Source organism: Lemur catta, chromosome 15 (assembly GCF_020740605.2).
Source record: "Lemur catta isolate mLemCat1 chromosome 15, mLemCat1.pri, whole genome shotgun sequence".
NCBI lineage: Eukaryota > Metazoa > Chordata > Mammalia > Primates > Lemuridae > Lemur > Lemur catta.
The window spans coordinates 14858112-14886067 of record NC_059142.1 but is presented as its reverse complement, the minus strand read 5'-3'; the positions used below and the strand labels follow the sequence as shown (position 1 = coordinate 14886067).

At 58.5% G+C, this 27956-nt stretch overlaps 1 protein-coding gene across 3 annotated transcripts in view; it reads right to left on the bottom strand.

The window, feature by feature from the left end:
* The window catches only part of ATP2A3 (ATPase sarcoplasmic/endoplasmic reticulum Ca2+ transporting 3), a 32583-nt gene extending 6661 nt beyond the window's left edge, over positions 1–25922 (bottom strand). For 2 of the 3 annotated variants that reach the window (XM_045526055.1, XM_045526056.1), the window contains exons 1-17: positions 25650–25896; positions 16240–16257; positions 15898–15980; positions 14247–14351; positions 13922–14060; positions 13548–13628; positions 13369–13454; positions 11262–11726; positions 9458–9546; positions 9251–9353; positions 7938–8069; positions 7421–7546; positions 6084–6302; positions 5651–5986; positions 3805–4025; positions 2689–2891; positions 2027–2112 (exon numbers count right to left, since the gene is read on the bottom strand). In XM_045526055.1, the coding sequence (XP_045382011.1) occupies positions 2027–2112; positions 2689–2891; positions 3805–4025; positions 5651–5986; positions 6084–6302; positions 7421–7546; positions 7938–8069; positions 9251–9353; positions 9458–9546; positions 11262–11726; positions 13369–13454; positions 13548–13628; positions 13922–14060; positions 14247–14351; positions 15898–15980; positions 16240–16257; positions 25650–25767 (2610 nt within the window). In that variant the 5' untranslated portion in view covers positions 25768–25896. Of the gene's footprint in view, positions 1–2026; positions 2113–2688; positions 2892–3804; positions 4026–5650; positions 5987–6083; positions 6303–7420; positions 7547–7937; positions 8070–9250; positions 9354–9457; positions 9547–11261; positions 11727–13368; positions 13455–13547; positions 13629–13921; positions 14061–14246; positions 14352–15897; positions 15981–16239; positions 16258–25649 lie in introns of all 3 variants that reach the window. The other variant, XM_045526054.1, reaches the window with a different exon arrangement.
* Positions 25923–27956: the final 2034 nt, after the last annotated feature.

Below are 27956 nucleotides of genomic sequence, written 5' to 3'. Positions count from 1 at the left end.
GGCTGGAGTGCAGCAGTGTAATCGTAGCTCACTGCAGCCTCAAACTCCTAGGTTCAAGAAATCTTCTGGCCTCAGCTGGGACTACAGGCACCACCACACCCAGCTAATTTTTCTATTTTTCATAGAGACAGGGTCTTGCTCTTGCTCAGGCTGGTCTTGAACTCCCGAACTCAAGCGATCCTCCGGCCTCAGCCTCCCAAAGTGCTAGGATTACAGGCGTGAGCTACTGTACACGACCTGAACACAGGGATCTTTTAAGCTAACGGTTTAGGAATAGGGGCTGTGTGCTGTGAAAATATTAATAATCCCCAAAGAGAAATCTGTAGAATGACCAGCCCTCTGACCTGTGGTCAGTCCAGTAAATGCACCCACACGCCTGTTTCCCCACACTGCATACATGCAGATAGGGCAACGGTGCGCCTTCCTCTTCTCTCTCACGCAGGAAGAAACATTACAAAAGACTATGGCTAGGTTAGATTTCCTATTTGAACAAAGAGATGAAGAATCTTGTCTCTTTTAAATCCACAATAGGAGCTGTCCCCCAAACTCAAGCTCCAACATTTGCGGCAAGTGCACATGCTTTTATTTGGTGCTGATCGTATAGCAGAGAAAATGTCCTAAACTTTGAACCTAGTTCTACCCACCCTGTGACCAAGAGGAACGACTCCTCTTGCAGTTGTGCCACAAGCCCTGAGCCCCCACCTTCCCAGATCGTGATGGTTTATGCACACACGTACACACAGACACAGGGACACACACCTCCCACTTGGGTACATGCATGCTTACATCCTTATGCACGGACACAGGGATGACAATACCAACAGGATCATACACAGATGTTTCAATGCATCTGTTGCTTTTGCCATCAACAGCCTGTCCAGTGCAGACTTTCTGGGTTTCATCAGTGAGCACCTGTCACACACACACATTATGCCCCCGGTCATGGTTACAGACCGCATCGTTCATTAGGTCTCAGGGAACTTCAGTCTCATAGGTGCATGGGAGCCCCTGTTGGAGCCCATTTCTCCCAAATCTGTGTTTCTCCATAATTAGTAAGACGGTGTCAGGCCCAGAGGAGGTATCCAGCCGGATTTATGGGGCTGGGGCTCAGAAGAGAGATGGGGGCAGGGCATCCTTAGTATAAAGCACGGTAGCGGGGACAGGGCTGGAAGAAGGCAGGACACCCCCCACTCCCCACTCTGCTGCTCCCACAGGAGCCAAGTGAGCAGAGGAGCCCAGGCTGAGCCAAGCTTCCTGGCCCGAGGGGTGGGAGGGGCAGGGGTGCCAGCCTTTGGGACGAGAGCCTGGGCTCTGCACGGATGCCAGTAGGCACTGCCCCCAGGCCTGAGGCGTGGTGGGGGATAGCAGAGTGGCCCCTGGGCTGCCCCCTGCTCAGGCAAGGAAGGCAGCCACACTGAGAGAACAGCCCGGCAGCCCTGCACTTCAAACAAGGAACCTAAGTCACGACGGCTTCTTCAAGCAAAGGAAAGGAGTCGGCTGCTTGGACAGAGGACAGACTGACAGATGGCAGGGGGGGTCTCCCCACCTGCTCCTACAGCTGTGCTGAGCTAAGCCGGCCCCCCGGTGGGCACTGACTGCAAGAGGTCAGTGGGGTCCATCCCCGAGAAACAGCTGTTGGTTGCAGGGGAAGGGCCCAACAGACGTCCCCTCCACTCCTGATCTCCTCAGTTTGGTCCTCGGCCTGAAGTCCCACCATTTGGGGGCCCATTCCTCTTACCTCTTCATATTTTTGGGGCCCCCTGACAAAGGGAAGACACTTAACTGATTGGGAGAGGGAGCAGCCTCTCTTCTGACTTAGGGGGCTGTGCTGGTGTCTCTAGGTTTCCGGAGGCTTCTGCGCTTGGCTCCTTGGGTGGTGGATATTTACATATGTGTATGGGGTGGGGAAGGACGCTGCGCCAACCATGGGGTTCCGGACCCCTCTCCTCTGGAACTCCAGCAACTCGAGCTGTAAGTTCTACCTCGGGTCTAACCCCAGCAGGCTCCCTGGCCATCGCTTGCTCACCAGCTGGTAGAAGGTGACATGAGGTCCCTCGGCATCATACAGGAACCACCAGGTGGCGGCAGCCACTGTGGCCAGGCCCACGTACACTACAGAGAGGGAGGAGGAGACGGGCTGTAGTGGACGGCATCGTGTTCTGGCACCCACTTCCCCCTCCCAGTGATTTCATGAATTCCCATCAGGGAGCCCACCTCCCCTCTCTAAGCCACGTGGTGTGCAGGCACCTACCCTCAGTGCCAGTGGTGGGCCCTGATTGGCAAGCAGCACTTGCCACACCCTCGGCCACAGTGATTGGTTAGGGAGATAAACAGGTGACCCAACTTGGACCAGTGAGAAGAGGCCTGAGACTTTTTTCCTACTACTAAGGCAGCCGTACAGTAAAAGACTCTCTGGCTGAATTTGTGGTTGTCATGGAGTGAGCATGAGGGCTGGAGCTGTAGCAGCTATTCTGCCACCCTGAGGGATGCCTGCTTGAGAATGAAGCTTGAGGCAGAGCCAAAATACGCCAGTGATGCTGTCTGAAGCCTGAGGTGTGTGCTCTGGTCTTTTCAGTTACATGAGGCCACACAGTTTCTTTGGGCATAAGCCAGGCTGAGCCACACTCTCGGCAGTTTGCAAGCCTGACGCAAGGCTCTTAGTCCTCAGAGGGCAGGGGCCCTGCTCACCTCCGATAGCCAGATACCGGAAGAAGAGCCAGCCACTGATGAGCGCCTCGCGAGGGTTCCGGGGCAGCTTCTGCATGATGTCTAGGTCTGGCGGGTTGAAGCCCAGGGCCGTGGCAGGTAGGCCATCTGTCACCAGGTTGACCCAGAGCAGCTGCACAGGGATCAGAGCTTCGGGCAGGCCCAGAATTGCTGTGAGGAAGATGCTAGAACCAGAGTCATGGGCTCTAGCCCCCAGCCGGCCCGGCCCCCACCAGACGGAGGGTCCAGCTCTTGCTCATACCCCAGGCCGGGAAGACCACTCACTATCTCCGCAGCAGCCCCTCCTCACTCTGCTAGTTCTGATGTGTGTGAGCGGTGTGTGTACACGGTTCTGCCTCACGCCCGCCAGCCCTGCCTTCCCCAGTGTCGCCCTGGACCCTAGACAGCACACACACACACACACACACACACACACACACGTGAACAGGGCATGCCCAAGCATCAGACATGTGCGAAAACCTAGCACATATCCCACAATCCCACAAACATGAGCAAACACCTATACTTTTGCCCTGATGTGCAGAGACGCAAAATCCACACGTTTAGCAAACACGTGCTCACCCTTCCCCGCAGGTGTCTCACATGTGGGCTTGAGTGTGTACACGATTACACGCTGGCAAATCTGTTTGTACTCCCACCCAAAGATGCACCAAAGCACGCACACACACACAAACACGTGTACACACGCCTCTCAGGCACACCATGTATGCACACACACACATTAACACACATACACACATGGACACATTACAGCCTACAGGTGGGGCCAGTTTCTCTCATCTCGTCAGTCTGAAAGTGGGAAGAATGTTATGGCTGGAGGGAGGACAGCGACTCTTCAGGCACCTCCTTGGGTGCTGGGGTGCTCTATGAGATGCTCCATAGGTCAGCAGGGCCTCTGGAGGATGAAGAGGTGTCCTCACCCTTGCCCACCTGGAGGTGGGACCCTGGAGGGCCCCAGCCAGGGCAGGGCACGTGTGCCTCCATCCCTGCTGCCCCTTCCTGGGAACAGGCATGTTCCCCGTCTCAGGGACACAGAGCTGGTCCAGAGGGCTGGGAGGGGGGAACGCAGGGCCTCACCAGACAACCTCGCCGACGTTGGAGGAGATGAGGTAGCGGATGAACTGCTTCATGTTGTTGTAGATGGCCCTGCCCTCCTCCACCGCAGCCACGATGGAGGCAAAGTTGTCATCTGACAGCACCATCTCTGCGGCCGACTTGGCCACGGCAGTGCCTGAGCCCATGGCGATGCCGATCTCTGCTTTCTTCAGGGCTGGTGCGTCGTTCACCCCGTCACCAGTCTGTGGGCCAGGTCAGGTAGGGCCACACCTGAGCAACTGCCCTCCCCCTCTCATCCCCCCTCAACTCAGCCCATCTCCAATCTCGTGGAATGTCCCCAAGGAAGCTGATAGCTGGACAGAACAAATAGTGGGTTTAAGAATGAACTTAGAAATTGGGCTGTGGATGAGGCTGAGGGAGAGGCAAAGGGTGCAGTCAAAAGCAAGGCTGGGGAGAGTCTCGAGTCTAAGGTCAGAGAAGATGATGGGATGGGATGGGGTAGGGAGAGGGTGGGAGAATGATGAGGGCACAGATGAAATTCAGGTTGGACATGGGGCAGAAGATGAGGCTGAGGTTAAAAGATGAAGCTGAGGTGACTCACGTCAGGGGTGAGGTCAAGGTTATGGCCCAGGTCAAGGGTCAGGGAGATGCCATAGTAAAGGTGAAGGTCAAGTCAAGGTCAGAGGCCAAGTCAGAGGTTATGGTCCACATTAGGAGTGATATCAAGGTCAAGGCTGGAGGCCAGATGGAAGTTTAAGTCAATATAAAATCCTATGTCAGGGGGAAGGTGTCAAGGCTGATGTCAGGGATCAAGACTGGACCCATATCAGGGTTAAGCTTAGAGTTAAGAGTTAGAGTAAAATGAAGTCAATGTCAAGGACATGGGCGAAGTCAGCATAGAGGTCAAAGATAAGGTCAAGAGCCAGGCTGCGGGTGTAGTCAAGTCAAGGTTGGTGCTCAGGTCAAGGCTGGGTCGGGGTTAAGGTCAAAGTAAAGGATGGGGTTAGACTAGAGCTCAAGACTAATAACAGAGGCCAGGTCAGGGATGAGCCTGAGGTCAAGAATCAGATCAGAACCAGAAGAGCAGGTCAGCAGTCAAGAACAAGACAGAAGGAAAACTGGGCCCAAACCAATGTCCACCCAAAGGCAAATGGATAAACAAACTGTGGCACAGTCACACGTGGACTGATACCCACAGTGACGCAGACAGAGCTCAAGTGGAGAAAGCCAGACTACACACCATGTGATTCCCTTCATACGAAAATCTAGGACAAGTAAAACTAACGTGTGGCGGGAATAAGTCAGAGCAGAGGTTGCCTGTCCAGGACAGAGGACGGATGAGGAAGGGGCCGGAGGGAACTCTGTGGGTTGATGGCGATGTCTGCCATCTTGAGAAGGGTGTGAATTACACAGGGGTGTGCATGCTACCATGTTCATCTAATGATACGCTCAGGATGTATGCGTTTCATCAAATGCAATTTTACCTCAAAAAGGAAAAAGAGAACCATGCACAAAATCTCTCTAGTTAATGATATGCATCCTAAAGCACGTGAGGGTCAACTGCATTGATGTCCACCTTTGCTCTGAAATGCATTTTAAGAAAGGTGGATGGGGCTGGATACAGGATGGACAGATGGATGGATACATGATAAAGCAAACAGAATCAAATGTGAACGGTAGAATCTAGATGACGTTACATAGGTGCTCACTATAAAATTATTTCAATTTTTCTTTGTATTTGGATTTTTTTGTAATAAAATGTTAGAGAAAATAAGAATGAGGCAGAGGTGGGGGTTGCACGGGTTGCCCTCTCCACGCCCTGTGGCCCCAGGCCCCACCACCTCCCCGGGCTCCAGCCTGGCCTCACCATGGCGGTGATCTCATTGAAGGACTGCAGGTTCTCCACGATGCGGGACTTGTGTGTGGGCTCCACCCTGGCAAAGCAGCAGGCGGTGCGGCAGGCGTGGCGTTGCTGCTCGGGGCTGAGGTCATCAAATTCTCGGCCTGTGTAGGCCTTGCCCTCCACGTCCTCCGTGTCCCCAAAGATGCCAAGCCGGCGGCAGATGGCCACGGCCGTGCCTTTGTTATCCCCTGTGATCATGACCACTCGGATGCCCGCCTGGTGGCAGCGTGTGATGCAGGCAGCCACCTCGGGCCTCGGCGGGTCCAACATGCCCACGCAGCCCACGAAGGTCAGGTCTGTCTGTAGGGAGGGGGCAGATGTGAGCGGGGCCTGAGCCCATCCTCGACCTGCTACCTGCCCATCTGCGGCAGGGAGGCGCCCGGCTCCCAGCACCCACCTCATACTGCACAAACTTGTTGCAGTCGTCCAGCTCCATGTCCTCCTTCCTCGGGGGTACATCCCGGGTGGCCAGCGCTAGGCAGCGCAGCGTGTCTGAGCCTGAGCCCCAGTCCCGGATCTTTGCCAGGATCTGCTCCCTGGAGGTGGTGGTCAGGGGGGCTGTGCGGCTCCCCACACGGACTGAGCTACAGCGCTCAATCACACTCTCAGGGGCCCCCTGAGGAGTGGGGAGAGGGGGAGAGGAGGCAAATCCATCTGTCAGAACCCTGCCCAAATTGAGGAAACTGAGACCAAGATATGGGGAAAGGCCACCCAAGGGTACACACAGCAAGGAATGGACCAGAATCCATTGTTTGAAAGCTCAGAGTGGGAACCAAGCGGACCTCACTGTAAGAAAACATTAAGGGAATGGGGGGCGGTGGGACAGCCACCCACCAAGGGGTCCCCTTCCCCTATCAGCCCACAGCTCACAAGGCCAGCTGCAGCATTTTGGGGGTAGGGGTGGGAATGGCGTCCCCTGTAGGCCCTGCCTCCCTGCCTGCCTGGCACGACTGGGATTCCAATGCTGTAGAGGCCTCAGCAGCAGGAGGCAGACTGGGCCCTGCCTGAGGACCAGAAAGAGAACCATGCAGAGGGTGTGGTGGGTGCAGCCCTGGGAAGGCAGTCTTGGGGGTGACAGGCCCCTCAGCAGCCTCAGGGGCTCACTTTGGACCTCACCTCAGCCCCAGGAATAGCCTCTGAATGTTCCTTCAATGGCTTCTCCTGCTCCCAGAAGGTCACCCCAGACACTAACTTTTCAAAAGTGGCCCAAGCTCCCAATACGGAAGCCTCTTCTTTTCAAAAGGGGTTAAAACCTCCATCACAGAATAAAGTTAGTGCTGGGATTCCTACTTCAGGTTTGAAAGCAGCAATAAGTAGTGCTGTAGACAGAGGTCTAGATAGGAGCTGGTTCCTTTCCCTCCCTGGGACTCAGTTTCCAAAACATGGAGCACCAAGGGTGGGTACAAACCACCCATCAGAGGCAAAAAGGCTTCTGAGAACTTCCAGCCCAACCCTGCAGTCCACATGGTGATATCGAGGCCCAGAGAGGAGCATGAATGACCCCAGGGTCATGTGGCAAGGCAGTGACCCTCAGCCCAGAGCTGGGACCATGCCAGGGGCAGGGCTCTTCCCCTGGGTCTGGCTTATCCCCACTAAGCCTGGACCTGCTCCCAGTTGCCCACAGCGTGCTGAACACCCCTACTCTGATTCATCCTGGGACAATGGGCTCACACCTCCCTCAGTCTCCTGCAGCTGCTGCAGAGGACTGGGACCTTGGACGTGCAGGGGCCCCACCTTCACAAACATCTTGCTGCCCGGGCCTGTGGGGTCGGGGCGGGTGGGTGTGCAGTACACCGACATGGACTTCCGGTCTCGGGAGAACTCCAGGGTGAACTCCTTCCGCATCAGCTGCTTGATGACCTGTGGGGTCCAAGCAAGTCAGGGCATGAGGGGCAGAGCCGGTAACTTGCCTGCTTTCTCCCCAGCTGCTTGGCTCTAACAAGAGCCTCTTGCTCTGTGGGATGATATCTGTACTCCTCTGTCCTTGGCATTTGAGGTCTCCACCTCCCTTTCCTCCCTCCACCTTGCCAACAAGTCGCCATTTCCTGACCACACTGTGTGCACCCCAACTTTAAGCCCTTGTCCCCACTTAGCCTCTTCTGCTTTTCTCCCTAGCCAAGCATTACTAAGGGTTCGAGGTCCTTCCTCCTCCCGGAAGCCTCCCAAGACTTTGCTCTCCTCTCTCCTTCTCCAGACGCCGCAGAAGGCCCAGCCATGCAGTCCGCAGCCTGAGCCCCCCAACCCTGCTCACCGCATTGCAGGCGCCAGCTCGCTCCACCCGGGACAGGGCCTGCAGGTCGGTGTCGAACACGTTCATCTTCTCCACCAGGCAAGTCAGAGCCGTCTCCGTGGCCTCTCCCACCTTCTCATACACACCCTTGGCCTGGCAGGACCCAGGGACAGGGAGTAAGGGGCAGGCGGCCCCCAGCCGGTCTCCCCAGCCTCACTCCTTGTCCCCTGGAGCTCCCTTTGCCGGAGTTGCTAGTAACCTCCTTTGCACAGTCCTGAGAGCCCTTCCCAGCCCAAATGCCCCAGGGTCAGGGTGGTGTCTGACGCTGGCGTTCACCCCCTACCCCAACCCCTGGCGTCACTGCTGTCCTCCACCGCCCTCTCTGGCCACCCCTTCTGAGCCTCCCTGCTCCTTCCCTCCCACCCGCTCTCCCTGAGACCCGTCCTGCCTCCACCCATTTTCATGTGCTCGGGACCTCCAGTGCCCAGCCCAGCCAAGACCTCTCTCCTGAGCTCCAAGCCCACACGTCCAACTGCTGCCTACTGGACCTTGTTCCCTGGGGACCCCTCAGGCCACCTCCTTCTCTCCCCATGTTTGCCACGTCAGTGACAGCCCCAGCTGGGACAGCCACCAGGAGCTACCCTGACCTCCTCCCTCTCTCTTTCACCTAACCAGTCACCAACTCCTAGGACTTTTGGCTCCCAAATCTCTCCGACTCATGCCTTCTCCCCTCTCCCCAAGGCCCCAGCCAGGGCTCAGCCAGCATCTGTCTGGCCTGGACACCCGTACAGGACTTCTTGTCCTGTCTGTTCTATCCTCCACCCAAAGGCCTGGGTGATCTTTTGCAAATGCAAATCTGACCATGTCACTCTACTGCTCAAAACCCTTCAGTGGCTCTCTGCTGCCCTCAGCTTCACATGGGAACTGCCTTGGTCTGGGAAGCTCCATTCCACTGCTCCAGCCACATGAACGGCATTCAATGCCCAAATCACACCAGGCTGTCCCAGACGGTGGGGCTTTTCTGGGCTGTGCCTTCCGCTTTAAACACCCTCCCTAGTCCTGACCTGCAATCTCTTCCCCCAGGTAGTCCTGGCCCCTCCAGCCCCTTACACCGCAGTCCCCCACAGCCCACGAGCCCGAGGGGCAGGGTTCTAAAACCAGTCTGAAGAGGAGCAAGGGGTGGCAGTGGGAGGTGTGCCGGGGTGACCATGCTCCTGGGGTGTGACACTCCCAACGGGCAAGGACTACCCACTGTGTGAGCTTTGTGACTGAGAAAATGGTCTGTCCTGAGCACCCAGGTACTAGAAAGGTCATGAAAGGGAGTGGGGGCCCACCTCGTTGTAGTCCAGCGCAGAGTCGTTGCAAAGAGCGCAGATGGTCGCCAGTTCCACCAGCCCATCGAACTGCCCGCAGCGCACGGGCTGCTCCCCCTGCCGCCTGCAGAGCCCAGGCCAGTCAGTACACGAGGCTGGCCCCGCCCCTGGCAGGAGCTGCCTCCCGGCCCCGCCCCCAGCTCAGCCCCGCCCCCCGCCCGCACTCACACTTCGCCCTCGGGGGTATACGTGGTACCCGAGATGGTGAACTCGTGCAAACGGCAGGAGCTCGCTTCGGCCTCCGCTACCACGAACATCTGGGGAGCACAGGGGCATGCTGAGGCGGACCCAGTCGCCTCCCTCTTCCCTGGGCTGCCAGCTTGAATAAAGCCTGACCCCAGGGTGGGGTCCTGCAGGCCCCCTCCCCCGCTCAAGAGCCACCAGCACGGCCCCTCCTCCCCCTCCAGGGAGGCAGTAAAGACTACAAGGTCCAGGCTGAGGTGGGGACTGTCTGCTCTGCCCAGGTGTGTCCAGTTCTGGCTCTTCCGTTTGCCCTGGCTCCTGGGGGATTTATGGCAAGTTCTTCAATGCTCTGGGGCAGCTGCCAGCTTGAGGGAGCACTGAGCTGGGCGGGAAGCCTGGGTCCTTGGCCATCTCACTGTGACACCTGGCCAAGCACCTGAGCCTCAGCTTCTCCACTGGTACCAAGGGGAGAAAGTGCAATCACAGTCCATCTGCCTCTCCTGCTCTTTCAAGGGGTGGAATTCCTGGTCTTCAAGGGAAGAAACCCACACACCTCTCTGAAGTGCAGTCCCTCCAGTCCAGAGATGTCCCCAGAGAGTGAGGCCCTGCCCGCAGGGCCTGCTGGGTCGCCCAGCCCTTTACTGTGCGCCTCAGGGACAGGGGCTCACCCCTCCAAGGGCAGCCCATTTCCTTGTTGCTACAGAGACAGTTCTTGCTTCCCAGAGACTGCCTTGCTCCACATTCTCAAGCAATGGCCAACCCAGCACGCAGCAGGTGCTCAATAAATGTCCCCTCCTTCCCGCTGTTCTCCCTACTCCTGGGTGCAGTCCCCCAACAAACACAGCCCATTATCCAGCATGTAAGGCCTCTATAACTCTTCTATACTGTGCTTTTAAAATCTATATTTTTTTTAATTTAAATTTTATTAGAGATGGGGTCTCACTATGTTGTCCAGGCTGAATTTGAACTGGGCACCAGTGATCCTCCCACCTTGGCCCTCTGGGTAGCCAGGACTACAGGCATGAACCTTTATGCCTGGCTTAAATCTTTATTTTAGTCAATGAGCACTCTGTTCAAATAAAATTCTACCAGGGGTTTTAGCAGGTCAGTGCTACAGCAGCCTCTGATGGGCTTCTACAGGGCCTTGAGGTCTCAGAGTACTTAGCCTGGGTTTCCAAGCCCAGTGGGCAGACTGTGGGAGCAGGGGTGGGAGAAGAATGATGGGGAACCCGGGAAGGGTGGGAAACCCACAGCCTTCACCATCTCCCCATCCACCCTTCTGCTGGGTCAGGAGGAGCCCTCTGCCCTGCAGGCCTGCGGGAGTCTCAGCCAGCATCCCTCCAGCATGTGGGCAGTGGGCCCAGGATGTGGGATTGAGTGCCCGGGAATGAATAATTCCTGCCCTGGCCCTTCCCAGGTCACTGGAACCGGCATATCTGGTGACAGGCATCAATTGCACGGAGTCATGATGGAGCAGGATAGAACCCGGGTCCAGGCCCAGCTTGGGTTCCTTTATGGCTACCTGGCAGGGCTCACACACTCCTTCACAGGCTGTCAGCAACCTGGCCAGGGCTTCACAGTGACACACAGGCCCCAGTGACATGTGTCAAGCCAGGCGTTGTCTGCTTCAGCCTGCCCCATGAAAACCTGGACCTGCTCCCCCTCCATGAGACACCCCCAGAATCTGTCCTCCATCCCTCTCCAAAAAGGAGGTTGAGGAGCAGCCCAGAGAGGGAGCTCAGCCTGCCCAGCCTCACACAGCAACACCAAGCTGGCTGCAGCCACTCACCCGGCAGACAGACATCTGATTGGTGGTGAGCGTGCCTGTCTTGTCCGAGCAGATGACCGAGGTGCATCCCAGGGTCTCCACAGAGGGCAGGCTCCGCACAATAGCGTTCTTGCGTGCCATGCGCCTTGTGCCCAGTGCCAGGCATGTAGTGATGACAGCCGGGAGGCCCTCGGGGATGGCAGCCACAGCCAGGGCCACCGCGATCTTGAAGTAGTAGACGGCGCCACGCAGCCAGGAGCCACCGTGGGCTGGGTCGGCAAAGTGGTTAATGTTGATGACCCACACGGCCACGCAGACCACGGAGATGGCGCGGGACAGCTGCCGCCCGAACTCGTCCAGCTTGCGCTGCAATGGCGTCCGCTCCGGCTCCACCGCCGCCATCTGGCTGCGGATCTTGCCCAGCTCCGTGTGCAGGCCCGTGGCCACTGCCACTCCCACTGCCTTGCCCGATGCGATATTGGTGCCCTGGCCAAGGGAGGGGTGAGGGAGGGGCTGCTCAGCACCCGCTGGGGCCCAAGACCCCTGGCTCCTTCAGGCCGGAGCAGGGCACTCATCCTACTTGGCTTTCTTTTTCTCTATGTCGCTGGTGCTTCCAGACTTATGTAGCTACCTGTGTATTGGGTCACTGCTGCCTCCCCATGACAGTGTCAGCTCTGGGAAGGCAGAGACTTGGTTCATCACCATATCCCCAGGGCCTAGCTTAGGGCCTGGCACAGAGGACACACCAGGGCCGATACCAACAACATGATCAACCAGCACAGCACGGACACCAACCCACCAAACTGTGAGTCGGAATCAACCTCTGTAGCCACACAGGGGTGTGACTGACCGAGAACCTAGGAAGACGGTCCATAAATAGTCACTGAAAAATCCAGAAAACCTGAGCCTCAGGTCATCTGTTTCCAAGGCCCTGGTAAAATCCCCAAGTCCTGGTATAAGGGACAGCCAGCCTTGTGTCTCACTGTCCTCCTCTGTTAAATGGTCCAACAGAGGCCCAAGCCACAGTAGCTCCAAGGAGGCTAATAACCCGGTGCCCCTCCAAATGGATGTGCCAGTGTTGCTGGCAAGAGGGCAGGTGCTGGTGGTGGCCCTGGCCTCCCCATGTGCAGGGGTCAGCCAGACCACCCTCCTCAGAAAGCTTCTTAGTGACACTGCTGACGCTTGGGCATGCCTCCCAGGGCCCCCTCCCACCCCAGAACAGCTCGCCCAGAGCTTCCATGCAACTAGGCAGCCCGCGCGCCTCAAGAAGAATTCTGGGTGAACATCACTTTCTCCGTTTCTCTTCACTTCCAGGAATTTTTCTAGCCCCTTATAACTTGGTACCCTGGGCCACTGTCTGACTGGCCTGACCCTTCCTTGTGTCCCCCTTCCTTGTGTCCCCAAACATTCTGCCTAACCCTTCCTTATGTCCCCAAACACTCCACCTAACCATTCCTTGTGTCCCCAAACACTCCGTACTGGCTTCAGCCCATTGCTGTGCAGGTGTGAATATCACTTGCTAATTCTTCCCGAGGTCGAAGTGGTAGGTCTCTCCCACCAAAGCTACACCACGGCTCTCCCTGAGAAGAGCCAGGGGGACCTGGCCTCATGCCTTGTGGGTTAGTTTTCCCATCTAAGAAACAGACTGTTCCTCCACCACTTTTGTAACCCTCTTTATTCTAGGTTTTCTGTTGCATGATTATAGGTAAGCTCTACCTCTCCCCAAGTTAAGGCAGGGTATCCCAGCAGGTAAGAAGAAAAGAGAAGACAAGCTCTGGAGACAAGATGTCTGAGTTCACATCCCAGCTCTGCCACTCACTGGCTGTGTGACCTTGGGCAACTTACTTAACCTCTCTGTGCCTGCTTCCTTGCTAGAGAATATAGATAACAAGAGTATTTATTTCAAAGGTTTGTTGTAAGGATTAAATAAACTAGTATGTGTAAAAGGCTTAACACAGGCTGGGCACACAGCCTTCAGTAAATACAAGATGTTATTATTACTATAAATTTGCACGCATTATCAATAATCTATGAGGTTCTTTCCAGTAGGACATTAACTGATTAATCTTAATGTTGTTATTTTTAGTATCATTGTCTGGGCAAAGACCCAGGCATCCTAGGGACTTACAGAAAACAGCATGTTCTTCTTGTCCTGGTTCACAGCTCTGGGGTCCGGGATGGCATGCGTGTGTTTGGTCACAGACACGGATTCACCTGGTCGTGCAATCAGATATGAGAAGCCCCACACGAAGACACACCCATCCCCTGCCCCCGTCCCCACCCTGAGCCCCAGCCTCTGGGCCTCACCCGTCAGGATGGACTGGTCCACTCTCAGCGTGGTCGACTTGATCTCGATGAGACGGAGGTCGGCAGGCACTTTGTCCCCCACTGTGCGGGGAGAATGGCTTGGCTGAGGGTGGCTTGGGGCACCATCCCCTGGGGAAAGCCAGGAGGGCTCCCAGGAACCAAGGCTGGGGCTGGAAGGCAGGCGTCTGAGCTGGGATCCCTCAGGGGGACCCCTGCTGCTCTGGCCCACAGTCTCATCTGTCCAACAGGGCTTGGGCCAAAGAGCTTCAGAGGCATCCGACAGCCACCCCCTCTGCATACCCAGCCGGAGCCATGCAGGCAGAACGGGATGGGGGTCCCCAGCATCGCATAGGGAAAGGGGGCTCCCAGCATACCTGCCACTTCTACGATGTCTCCGGGGACGATGTCCCGGGCGTGGATCCTCTGCACGCCCTTGCGATCTGAGCGGACCACCTTGCCCATCTCAGGTTCATACTCCTTCAAGGCCTCGATAGCACTCTCGGCATTGCGTTCCTGCACAGCAGAAGCCAGGCCGGTGGTCGGTCCCTGCTGTCCCCGCAGGCCACCCCCTCCGAGTGACGCCCTTGGGGCCCGGGCTGGAGCTGGAGGCAGAAGGACCTTCGGGACTCTAGTGCCAGGTGGGTGGCACAGGTAGCAGCCGGGAGACCCAGGGCCCAGGCCCAGCCCAGTGCCTCCCACCTGCCACACGCCCACGATGGCATTGGCCACAAGGATCAGCATGATGACCAGGGGCTCCACAAAGGCGGTCGTGGTCTCCTCACCCTCCTCGAACCAGGCCAGGACCTGCGAGATCAGAGCTGGTGAGTCCCGGCTATGCTGGGGGCCGGGACCTGCTCTCCTTTTCCTTGTACCCTGGATCTCCTGTCTGCTCCCCAGCTTTGGGGCAGACACCCCTGGGGAGCCCTGGGCTTGGAGAGACGTAGGTAAGGAAAGCCTTGGCGTAGGATGCCCACCCCACAGCACAGCCCCCATCCCACCAGGCCAACCTCCAGGGGCGTGGGGCAGCTGGGGACTTCACTGTCTGCCCAGGGCAGTGCTGCTCGAAGTGTGGGCCCCAGACCAGCAGCAGCACCCAGGAACTTGTTAGAAATAGTTCTTGGGGCCCATCTCAGACCCCCTAAGTCAGAAACTCTGGGGTGGGGCCCAGCAATCTGTGTTTTAACCGGGGGTGATGCCGACACATGCTCCTGTTCCAAGCCCACATCATTCCAGCCACACGTCCCAGGCCTGGGAGGCCGGACACCTGACTCAAGTCCCACTGCCACTTCTCAGCCCAAGTGGGTACTTGCCACCCCCCCATGGGGGTCCATCTGTGCTGTGATGGGGCACAAGCACCCTTTCGGCTCAGCCATTTGGGGTACCTTCATAGGTAGTTTTTTGTAAGAGTCCCTGCTTTCCACAAGGACAGTGGCCCGGCCAGGAAGGTCACACACAACTGGCTGGGCCCCTGATGGCTGCAGGGGAAGAGCCAGTCCCCGCAGTGCCCTGCTGCTCCACACTGCGGTCACCGAGGTGCAGCCTCCTCCCAGGCCCTGCCGGGGTGGGGCCAGGAACATGAGCCACATTCCTCAGGGTGGCGGCTTCCAGCCCTGTGTCGCCAGTGGGTCCCCGCTGCTCAGCCATCCATGACAGCCACGTCTCCCTCCCCACCCCTCCTCCCTGGCCGCGTGGTCCTGCGGGTCCAGGAGGGGCCGGGCCGCAGGGATGGGGAAGAGCAGTGGGCAGCCCAAGGAGGCTGCGAGAGGCTCAGGCCCCGGGGTCCGTCCTGGGAGCACCGGGAGCCACGGAAGGGGCACGGCGGTGGCGCTCAATCAGGGCGATTTTCCATGTGCCCCCCTCTGGCCCCCTGGCGACACCTGCCAATGTCTGAAGACATTTTTGGTCGTCACAACTGGGAGGTGCTACTGGCGTCTCGTAGGCAGAGGCCAGGGGTGCTGCTAACCATGCCACAATGCATAGGACAGCCCCCCCCAAACCCCAACAAAGAACTGTCTGGTCCGAAACATCAGCAGTGCTGACGGAGAGAGACCCTGGGCTAAAGCGGGGGGCGCGGGGGCAGCCTTGTGGTTGGGAAGCTCACTCTCATAGCCAGGGGTAAGAGGGACTGGGGGGCTCAGACGGGAGCTGGGGTCCAGGGAGGGGCTGTGAGCGCTGAGGCAAGGGAAGCCGAAGTCTGAGCAGGCCCAGGGCAGGGGGGCCGGGGGAGGCCAGGGAGCAGGCCCGGAGACGCCCTGGGCTGAGCGGACAGCTGGGCCTCTGAGCGCCGCCGAGGCCTGGCTCTCCCTCCCGGGTCCCCCAGTGCCGTGGCCGCAGGCGGGGCCCTACTTACGAAGGAGACCAGGGCGGCCAGCAGCAGGATGCGCACCAGGAGGTCCTCAAACTGCTCCAGCACCAGCTCCCACAGGGACTTCCCTAGGAATGGGGGTGCTGCGTGAGGCTGGGCCCCCAACCCACCCCCTCCCCATTCAGAGCCGGACGGCCCCGGAGAGCTCCTGGCCCGTTCTCTCCCTGCAGGGTAAAGAGGAAGAGCCCAAGGCCCCAAAAGGCCCATGTGGGCGATGCTGGGGGGCAGGGGAAGGCCTCACTCTTTGAGGGGGAAGTCACAGCCTGACAGTGAGTGGCCCAAAGATGTCGTCCCCAGCTTAGCAGCCCGCCCCGACCCCAGCCTCACCTTCCTCGGTCGGGAGTTCTGCAGACGGGGCAGCCACAGGAGCCATGAGGAGAGAAGAGACGACAGGGTTATGCAGGGGGCCTTGGAGGAGTCTGGGCTGCCCCTCCCCTCTGTGCCCGCCCAGACCCCCGCCAAGGACCGGACATAACCCCAGGGCTCTCTGGGGTCACAGATGGCTGGTTTGAGCCCAGATGCTTCCACCCCGCCACCCCCACCCCATTCAGGCTGAGGAAGACCTAGGGCGGCTTGGCTCACCTTGGGATAAGACCAGAGCCACGAGGGCCCTTCCAGCCCCTCCCTCATTTCACAGAGGGGAAACTGAGGCGTGGAGAAGAGAAGGAACCCCGAGGGCACATAGAGTCAGTAATTCTCACGACTCCCCTGCCCTGCTCGTCCTTGGAAGGCCCCCCAGTCCTGTTCAGTGTCTCCCACCCCACGGCAAGGCAGCCCCCTCAGATCGAGAACACTGGCTCAGGTTCCCTCTGCTCAGCCAGCCTCTGCCATCCCTGCTCCGCGGGGACCGCTGGACAGGGTGTGCCCCTCAGCCAGCCCTCTGAGCCCCACCCCACCAGGGGCTTCCCCGGGACCAGACTGCCCCCCAGCAACATCTGCCAGTGTCTGAAGGCAGCACCCCAGCAGTGAGGAACACCCCCAGCCCCAGCCCCACACGACAGTTTGAAGAATGTTGTTTCCAAACACCAACAGCACCGGCCTCACTTCCGCGCTGATTTTTCATCTCCCACATTTGCCAAAGCACATTTTGTACCAGGCGGAGCTGGCTGCCTCGGTACCTGAAGTCTTTGAATCATCTCAACAGCCTGTAGGGAAGGCAGGGTGGCATTCCAGCCCTGTTCCCCGGATGCAGGGACCAAGGGCAGGCCACACAGCGAGGAAGTGTCTTCTGGGGCTGTGGAGGGGGCGGGAGCCAGGCCCCAGAAGGTGGACTGGGATAGGCTCCCTGCTCCGGGGCCACAGTCTAACGGAGCCCTGCTCCTGCCCCTGGCGGCTCAGAGGACAGACTCCAGGCCTGCAGCATCAGCACCTCCCGGGAGCCTGTGAGCCAGAATCTGAGGCCCCACCCCAGCTGGCCCTCGTCCTCCTCCTCCTTCCTGACACTAGAAACATGTCCTTGCATGGTCCACCTGTTTCTGGCCAGCAAGCAGCTTTCCCTGTGGGAGCCCTCTGCCCAGACCACCTGTGTGAAAGGTTTGGGGTCTGCCCCTGGCATCTGAACCACGGATAGGATCAAGCGGCCCACTGGACTGCAGGAATCCAGGAGGGAAATAGATAACCTAAAAATACACTTTCTAGCATTTTCTCCAAAGCCCTATTTTAGGCAACGGCTGACATTTTCCGTGGAAAATGTAATCTCCAGTGTCCTGTGTCGAGATTAAAATCAAACAGACTTTTTCCTTCTGATCTATTTAGCTGAAGCGAACAGGAAAGGTGGAGGGGGCGGTGTGTGTGTGAGGAGAGCCGGGCCTGGTTTCTGGGCCAGTTCTCCAATGGAGCAGGGTCCTTCAGATGTCATCTCGGCCATGCCCCAGCTTCGAAACAGGGGACAGTGCCACACATTGGTGGCACCCATCGGTGGCTTGTACTGTGCTCGACCAGGAGACTCCTGCAACCCTCGGCTTGAGGGTTCCTGACCAAGGGCAGAGCTGATGTGTAAGTCCCACCTGAATCCCTCCTGCTGTCTACCTAACCCTTCCCTCTGCCAAGCATGTAAGCCCTAGGCCACGACACTCCTTACGGCATTTATTCCGGGCAGGGGCAAGGCCTGGGGTTGGGAAGCATGTCACAGAGCACACATGCCAGCTCCAGCTGCCCCCAGACCAAGAAGGCCCCCAAGATGCCTCCTGCCTGCCTCAGCTCGTCCCCCAAGTTCTCCCTCCTCAGCCCGTTCACCTGGATCTCCCCTCCTCTGACCCACGCTGACCCAGGACCCACTCTTTGGGGGTCATTTTGTTGTTCCCCAAATATGTCTGGGTTTCCCCACCTTGTGGGCACATAGTAGGGATGCATTTCCTGGCCCCCGTGTGAGTTTCAGAAAAGAAGTCTGCATGTTAGTTGCTGGCTCTCTAGGTCACTGTCCAGCAGAATTTTCAGTGATGACGGAAGAGTCCTCTATCCGCGCTGTCCAGGACAGTAGCCACTGGCCACATGTGGCTAGCGAGCACTTGGCATGTGGCCAGTGTGATGGAAGAACTCAATTTTTAATTTCACTTAACTTTCATTCATTTACACAGCCATACGCGGTTAATGGCTTGAGTACCGGACGGCACAGGTCTGGGGCTCTGTGACCCTCTGCTACAGCAGCGATCTGTGTGTGAGATGGTGTCTGCTCTGCCAACTTGAGTCACAGGGGGAGGAAGACACAGAGCCCCCCGATGACCAGCCTGTCACAGCATACAGCAGGAGTGAGAAATGAACCTTCAGCGTTTTAGGCCACTGGGATTTGGGGGTGTTTACTGCAATAACCTATCTGATCCTGACTGATAACCCCCTCTGCCCAGACCAGGCCCCCCTTCCACCCCACCCCCATCTGGGGAGGCTCGGCCAGCCATGACGTCCCGGTGGCTGCACGTGGCACAGGCAGGGCTCTAGTCCTGCCTGGGCAGCGACTCCCTGTGGGGCCTAGAGCCTCATTTGGAAGACGGGGTCCCCCACCCACCTTGAAGGGCTGCTGTGACAATTTTCATCATTATTACTATTAAAAGCCACATTTATTGAGCACCTACTGTGTACCGAGCAATGTACCAGGTGCCTCACCCACATTACCTCCAAGAATAAATGGGAAGGCGTTGGGGCCAAGCGTGGGAGACACTCGGTGGACAGAACCACGGTAGACGCGGTGCTAACCCTTGGGTACGTTATTCTCCCATGATCCTCCAGCAGCCTGAGGAGGAGGATGCCATTGTTATCCCCATTTTATAGAGTAGACAACTGAAACACAGAGAGGCTGAATGACTAGTTCACGGTCACACAGCAGGGAAGAGGCAGGGCAGGGTTTGGAGCTCCGGCAGTCTGGCCCTCCACCCCCTGCTCTGGGCCTCCTGTGCTAACTCCTAGGCCGTCCTGCCTTCCCTCCTCTGCTCTATTTACTGCCCAGCTAAGCTCACCGGGAAAAACGTGGCAGCCTGTGTCCTGACTTTTGGGCTGGATGCCCTCATCCCATCAATTGGCCACCCCTCTGTAGTGGCCCCAGAGCCACAGCCAGAATCGTCCCTGTCCAGAAGGCTCTGCTGTCCTCACGGGTGGTGTTCTGGGGGTTACTAGGCCTTGGCTGCTCTGGCCTGGTCTGCTTCAAATGTCAATCGCACCAAAACCCTGAAGGACTCAACTCTCCCCTCACATGGATGAGTCCCATGGTCCCAGAGGGAGCCGGCGGGTGAAAGGCCCCCACCCCGGGCATCCCTGGAAGAATCTGGTTCCACCTTGCTATCCCCAAGCCACGTGCTGGGGGACTGAGCCACTGCATCTTCGGCAGTGCCAGATGCTCCATTTGTTCAGTGGGAGATGCCCCTGCCCTGCCCATCTCTGGGTGCCACCTGCTGGGATGGCCCAGGGCACACAACCGTCTGCTATTCTTGTCTGGCCCCTGCCACAGTGACGTCTCCCAGCCACCCTGCTCTGGGTCATGTTCCAGGCTGAGTGGGCCCATGTCCATGGAGGACCAACGTGGGCTGGGCTGGAAGAGCCTGGGAGTTAGCCTGTGGGTCCTGGGGACAAAAGGGATGTGATCAGAGCAGCTTTGTGGCTTAGAGCAAGGAATCTGGTCCAGAGGGCTTGAGTTCAAATCTTGCTCTATCTCTTAGTAGTTCTGTGGCCGCTGGTAAATCACCTAATCCCCTATGTCTGTTTTCCCATCTGCAAAAAGAGGGTAATAATAGTAATTATCAGGATGCTATGAAGACTAAATGATGTGCAAAAGCACTCTGCAGAATGCACATCACACAGTGAACAAGCTCTGGCCACAGTCACAGTTATTAGAACACAAGCCCCAGGACAGCAGGACGCTAACTGCAGCTTCTCCAGCATCTGGAACAGTGCTTGGTGTATAGTAGGTGCTCAATAAAAATTTATAACGAACAAATGACCCTGCCTCCGCCCTGCTCACAGCCCTTCAATGGCTGACCTTGGCCTACAAAATAAAGACCGACCTTAGCGTGCCCTTCAGAGCCTTCCTGGATCTGCCCCAGCTCGCCCTTCCAGAATCACACCTGTATCTTGGACGTGCGTCCGTCCCTCGCCAGCCAAGCCTCAGGATTGCCACCACTTCCTTTTGTGTTTTAAAAAATATTAATGTTGACAAATCATAACTGTATACATTTATGAGGCACAACGTGATGTTTTGATAACCTCCATGTTTTGCTAAGCCTTTTCTTCCTCTGATATTTTGCTTGCACCATTCCTTCCGTCCAGATACCCTTCCCGTCTCCTCACTTAAACCCCTCCCTTCCAGGAAGGTTTCCCTGAACACCCCCCACCACATCACCTTGCCCTTCTCTGACCAGTCCTCAGTACTGGGGCTGCCCCCCACCCCCACTGCTCAGGCAGCTCCAGGGCGGGAGGGGCTGAGTCATCCCTGGGTGCGCACCAAGCAAGCTGCACAGCGATTGTTTACTCAGTTGCTCCTGGGTTCAGGCAGCGCCCTGAGCCCACAGCCCAGGGCTGGGGAGAAGGGGGCGCAGGGCCAGGGCTACCCCCAGGTGCCACGTACCACCTGCTCCCCTGATCCCCCACGACTCCTTCCTTCTCGCAACACTGGAAACTGGTATTTCAGCTTGTAAATGTCAGTTCTACCTGGGAGAGGCAAGTACTCACTGAGGTCTTCCTCAAAGGTAAATTTACAAAGCAATTAAATAGTCACTTGCAGAGTTAGGGAGAGGCCCTGGCTGGGCAGAGCCGGCCAAGCCCACCTGGCCCTGCCTGTGTCTCCAGGGTCCACCAGAGTGGACAGCCCGGCCCTGCTGTGCAAGGGCTGCTGCAGGGCCCTGGGAAGCGGCTCTCCGCCCTGCAGAGGGGCCTGGCGGCTTACCTGGCTCACCTGGAGCTGGACACAGAGGGTTTGCTCAACATCTGTGTGTCCAGCTGCACCGTGGGGCAGACCTGGCCCTGCCTTGGGGGGCAAGGGGTGAAGGGGTCCAGCTGGGGCAGGCCCGATGCTGTTCCTGGGGGGCTAAGGCTGCCCAGCAAGGGCCAGTGGGCAGGAAAACTAGGATGAAGCCTGAAAGACCTTGAGCTGCCACAAGGGTGCAAGCAGGCCACACCCCAGGGTGCTTCATGGCCCACAAGGCCCTTAGGAGATCTCAGGGCCTGCTATACTGAGGAGGAGCAAGTCCAAGGAGCGGCACGTCTGCTCGAGGCCACCCCTTGAGTGGGGCCATTCAGATCACCCCCTCCTCCTGACTCACCCCACTCCTCTTGGCCTGCCTTCTGTGTGCCATGCATATGGGTTTCCTGAGTTCCAGCACCAGCTGGGGCCTGGGCCAAGGGCAGCAAATAAGGCCATAGCCAAGACACCACTGGCAGGAGTCCAAATCCACCTGGCAGCTGTGGGACCATCGCACCCACTGCACAGATGGGCAGCACACGGCCCGCGAAGGGAGGCTCCAGCCCAGCACAGCCCCTCTGCAAGCTCCCCTGAGCAGAGACCACCCCCGAGACTTCCTGGGATCTCACCTGCCTCTCCCCAGGGCTATAGCTGCAGGCCCACGTGGCAGGACGTGCCCAACCCAGCCAGGCCTCTTGCCTTGGCTCATGTCTAGCAAAGGAGAGGAGCAGCTCGTTCACGGACACAAGGAAATCAGTGACTCCTAGATATACGAAAAGATGCCAAACCTGACTTGTAGACAGAAATATGCACAGTAAAACCATGAGAGGACACTGCTCCACCAGACTGGCCCAGATCCAAATGTCCAGTGCCACACTGCATGGGCGGGGCGGTGGGGAAAGGGCGAGCTGGTCAGTACAGCCCTATGGACGGCAATTGAGCAACAGCTGTCGTGAGTGAAAATACACACCCGCTTTGACCCAACAACTCCACTTCTAGGAATTTATCCTTTCGTGACATTCACAAGTGTGTGCCATGATGTGGGGACGAGGACATTGCTTGCAAAGCTGTGTGTGACCGCAGAGGCTGCCAACAAGCCAAGCGTCCATCAGAAGTCAGGGTGAAGAAACACTGGAACAGCAACTCAGCAAAACCCTGCGTGGCCACTGGGATGCCCAAGGATGCTCCTCATGGAACCGTCTCCAAGAACGACCACCGAGTGGAAAGCAGGGACAAAGCCACTTATAATCTTCTCCCTTCCATGTCAAAGGAGATCACAGATCACAGATCCAGATGTGCGTGTCCACAAAACACCGTGGGAAGCGGGCACAGGAAAGTGGGAGCACTGAGAATCGGTGGCTAGGGACAGGGTTGGAGAGACGTTACTGTCTACATTTTGTGCCCTTTGAATGTTGCACTCTGCAAATTTTTATTCAAAAGATAAATTTAAAAGATGTAAAAGCCCCACACTCCCCAAGGAAGCTGAGCTCTGGGTACCTCTAGCACTTGCAAAGGTGGGTGCCCAAAGGTGCCAGGGCCAGCAGCCTCCCCACCCGCCGCCCTGTTGTGGCTTCAGAGCACCCACCTCTAGACAGGGCGGGCAGATGGTGTTTTGCGGGCATGGGGGGCTCCTGGCTGGTGTGCTCACTGAGGGCACTGCTGAGGCTCCCCACCCCCAGCGCTGAGGTTTGTCTGCGGGGAGGGGTGGGAGGGTGGGATCCTAGCCCCTGCCTGCCTTCCTCCCTCCCCTGACAGAATTTGCAAACTTCAGTACTTAAGCAAATGACTTCCTTGTGGTTTCCAGCGCTAACGACCTTGCAGGTGCATGGACTCCTGGGGTGGGAGGAGCACGCTAGTCCCCAGGGTGTCCCTTCCACCCACAGGCCCCACCCACCCCACCACCCAGCCTCCCCTGCTACGGGGAGGGATGACAGTGTACGTGACCTCGCTAAAGACCCACAAACCACCCTGTCGGATGGGTTCTGCCATAGCCTCACCTACAAAGAGGAGGCAAACAAGGCACAGAGAGGTCAAGCAACTTGTCCAGGACTACCCAGCTATGAAGGGGCACAGCTAGGGTTCAAAACCTCATCAGCCCCCGCCAGAGGCTGTGCTGGAAGAGAATGGAGGACACCCAGCCTGTTCCTCAAGCTGTGGCAGGAGGGGCAGCTGGCTCCCCCTGCCCACCTTCCAGAGGGAAGACCTTCTGGGGGCCCCCAGGGGGCTGAGGGCAAAGCTGCTGCCCAGCTGACCCAAAGTCCTACCCCGGGCACCGACACCAGGTCCCAGAGCTTGTAGAACTTGTGACTCTCTTATACAGATGGGGAAACTGAGGCTCAGAGAGGGGAGGCACCCAATGCCAGCTGTACCACTTACTGCGTGACCTTGGGCAAGCTGTTTAACCTCCGGGTGCCTAAGTTATCTCCTCTATAAAATGGGGATGACAACAGTCTTTACCTCATAGAGTTGTTTTGGGGAAGAAATGAGAAAACAGATGAAAAATGCTGAGAACAGTGCCTGGCACATTATACATGCTCAATGAATTCGCTGTTATTGTTGATATTATCAAAACTCAGAGCAACCACGGCAGCTGAGCAATGCCCTCTCCCCAGCTTTTCCTACCACACCCCCAACACACTTGCACCCCGTGTGCACCTCCACACCGTGCCAAGCCAACGTCCACACCCATCACCTCACACAGATGTTCAGTGGCCAGAGCACCCCAAGATCTCCTCACCCAGACAAAACAACAAGGGGGGATAGGGGTTCCCTCCCTCCCTCCCTCCTAGTCAGTTCTTTCTCTGCTGGACCAGCGAGGACAAGATGCCCAAATGGAGAGAGACCTTGGCCAGGGTCACACATACACAGGCACAATCTGTGTGATTCCAGGGACTGAACCAAGGGCTGGGTCTCCAGCTTCCTTCGGGAACTGGGATTCCCAAGCTCGAGGCCACAGCAGCACAGAAGAGGCTGTGGGACCCCAGACCTGCCCACCCCAATCCGGCCCCCACCGGGGTCTCCCCCAGGGGCAGGGGGAACCCAGCTGCCCTGCTCTCCTGCTGCAAAGGACACCCTCCCTGCCAAGTCACTAATGGGGGATATTAAATAATATTTATCTCCCCAGTTCCTCCCACAGCTCAACTAAATATAGCAACTAATTTTTTTGAAAAAGGATTTCTGCTCCAGAAAGATAATATTTATATAAGAGGTGGTTTTCATAAACCAATACAAAACCCAAGGCTCCTTTTCTGACAGCTCTTCCGAATGTTGGAACTAGCCCTGCGCAGTGGGACACCCCGGCCAGAGCACCTTCCCCTCTGGTTGGCTGGGAACCCTGAAAGGGTGAGGCCCCCAAGGCTCAAAAGGACACAGGCCCAGGGTGCACTTTGGGGATGCAGGGGTATTTCTCTCTGGACTGCTCACACTCTGCTGGGTGCTGTACGGGTGAGCGCGGGGACAGCGGTCCTGCTTGGAAGGAACCTGGGAGGGGACCTCTGTATCTTTCACCCTCACGGGGCTTCCACATGTGCAGGACACATCTGGACAGTACTCAGTGGCACTTGTGCCTTTTGGCAGAAAAGAAGAACCCCACACTCCTTTGAAAGAGATGAGGAAGAAATGATGACCCTTCACCCGACAGCAAGGAGCCTGAAGGCTCCCTCCCTACCCAGGGATGGGCAGGTGCTGCCAGGTCAGGCAGCAGCCAGGGAAAGGCCTCCCCTGGCAACCCCCCCAGGCCTTGACTGCCACCCCAGAAGGGTGGGTCTCCAGCCTCAGCAGTTCAAAGCCCCCACCGGCTCCCGCCACCCACATCCGCTTTGGGTTGCAGAAAGAGGAAGACCTGGGGGTGGGGGTGGGGGCGCCAAGGCTACCAGCTGTCAAGTTGCACCTTCTTGGGTGTTTTATCGCGCCTTCGGAGGAGACCTTCGCGGCCAGCGGGGAAGCTGGGACTGAGTCTCCGGCCGTCCCTCGCCAGCGGTCTCAGCGCCTGCACCTGCATGACGCGGGCGGGCTGCGGCGCGGCGCGGGGGTCCCGCACTGACCGCGACGGGGGTGGAATGAGGCTTGCAGGGGTGCGTGGGGACCCGGGTGGAGGGGGGAAGCGGGAAGGGCCGCGCGGGGCCGGGGGAAGCGTCTGGTCTCCCAAGCCGGAAGCCCCCCACCCTCCACCCCCGCGAAAGTGGCCGCGCGGCCCCGCCGGGTGCCCCAGGAGCATCTGAAGAGGTTTCCGGAGCCCTCGCTTCCTGCTGAGAGCGGGGTGGGGAGAGGACCGCTCCGCGGCCGCGGGGCGGCAGGGGAAACCGAGACAGCGGCGCGCGCGGCCCCCGCTCCCCGGCCCGGCCCGCGCGCTCACCGTTGGGGCCGTAGCGCTCCCGCGCGCTGGTCACCTGCGCCGGGCTCAGGCCGCCCTCGGCGGTCACCGAGAAGCCGCGCAGCACGTCGGCGGCGGGGAGCAGGTGCGCCGCCTCCATGCCGCCCGCCCGGCCGTCTGCGCCGTCGAGGCCGCCTCTTCCCGGGGCTACTGCGCGGGGCGCGGGGGGCTCGGGCCGGGGCGGGCGCTGCGCGAGGCCATGTCCGCTCCGGGACCTTCCCCGACGGCAGTGGCGGCGGCGGCCGCGGCCCGCGCCAGGATGCTGAGACCCGGGCTCCCTCCCCGGGGCGGGGCGGCGCGGGGCCCGCCCCCGCACTCACACCCCTTCCGGCCGCCCTGCGGCCCGCCGCCCCGCCCCCGCCGCGCCCCGGGGCGCTGAGCCCATTCTGCAGAAGGGGGAACTGAGGCCGCCGGCGGGGAGCGCGCCGAGCCGGGGGGAGCCGAGGGCGCGGGGCCCGGAGGGGTCGGCCGCTGTCCGCGGGCTGCAGCAGCCGCGCGAGCCTCCCCGGAGCCGCTCCCGGGCCCGGGGGTGCGGGTTTGGGTGCGGGTGGGGGCCTGCAAAATGGAGGAGTCCACAGAGGGGCGGCCTACTTCCCTGCTCGAATTCTGCGAAGCGTGACCCAGAATCGAAGGAAACCCAAAGCCTCGGAATAAGCGGGTCTCCTCCAGAGGAAACTACCTGATGTTTTCCTTATTTGGTGTCTGCGATTTCTTTATTCTTTTCCAAATGCCCGGCCATGGGCGGTTATCCCTCACATACCCAGAACCTTTAGCAAGTGTATGAGAAAGTAACGCGGACTGGGCGTGTTACCTTGGACTCACACCGTCACCCCCGCAGGAAACGTAACTGCCGGGATAGGGGCGGGGCTCCCTCGAGAGGCCTGAGGGGGTTGGGGGGGGTCTCTGCTCAGGGCCCCAGCGGGGCGTGACCCGGCCCGGGAGTGGGAGGGACCGAGGAGCCCCGACGAGGCGCTCCCTGAGCTCCGGCAGCTGCAGGGGCGCCGGGAGCAGCGGCTGCAAGTGCGAGGAGGAAGAGGAGGAAGATGTGGGACGGCAGAAACCACCTGTTCCGCCGAAAGCAGGAGCAAAGAGAACAGTCTGACCGTCACCTGCTCCAGCTTGAGAGACGCAGCCAGTGTCGCCCCACCGCTCTCTGCCTCCCACCCAAGCCGGCCTCTGAGGTCCACCGAGGCTGCACACGATCTAGGTTCCAGGATCGAGCCCGTACAGCTGTTCAAACGCCAAACCCTACAGTGCCTCTGTAGCCAGGAAGCCTTCCCAGATAACTGCACCTGCACCTCTCCTCCACAACCCCCCGACCCCCTGCCCCCGGCAGCCTCAACTTCCAGTCCCGCGTGCACCCCCAGCCTCCGATCTCTTCCTCCTGGCACAGGACTGGGCTCCCCCTCCTGCCCCCTGTGTGGGCTCCCGGAGCACAGACACCGTGTTCCTTCACGGCTTTGATGCGTGGTCCAGACTGACTCGGGCAGCAGCTGGATCTCAGCCTGCCGCTGCGGAGGTGCAGAAATGCTGGTTTTCTTGCTATGGCTCCTTCCGGACTGACATTTTAGATCTCAAGTTCAATATCCCCAGATATTTCCACCCTATTCCTTTCTCCCCCACTGCCACAGTATGCAAAGACAATCCCACCTGAATCCCTAAGTTGCCCTGAAAAATATTAGCGGGTACTTGGCTGGGGACAGAGCTCTACAGCTCTGCACCAGAGACCTCTGTGCCAGAAACCTGGAGCTCTGGGCATTCAAGCAGCCAGGAAACTCCTGTCCCCGTGCCCCCCCCACACATCCTGGGGTCTGACTCTCCTCTGCCAGTCGTGGGGACCTTAATCCCCAAGCCTCTCCCTCTCCACCGCACCCTCAGCTGGGGGTTGGTGTTTGCTAGAAGGTAGGGCCAGAAGGCCTGACTGTTTGCTCTGGCAGCCCGGCCTGTGTTCCCTCCCTCCAACCCACCCCACCCTAGCTCCAAGCCTCCACTGGCAGGGCAAACAGCTGCCAGCAACCGTGGCAGGCTCACACACCTGTCGGCATGCCCACCTGCTCAGCTGCCCCAGTCACAACTTCTGGACACCCTTCCAAGATCCCATAGAATCACACGCAGTTGTTTCATACTCTACCTACCTGCCCAGTCGCTGCATGCCCCCCAGCGACTGGGCAGGTAGTATGCCTTCTTTGTGTACCTGGACAGAAAAACAGCTGGGGCCAGGGTGACATAATCGCAGGCAGGCTGTCCAAAGGGCAGGTTTATCCTCCCCACCTCCCTGCCACCAGATAC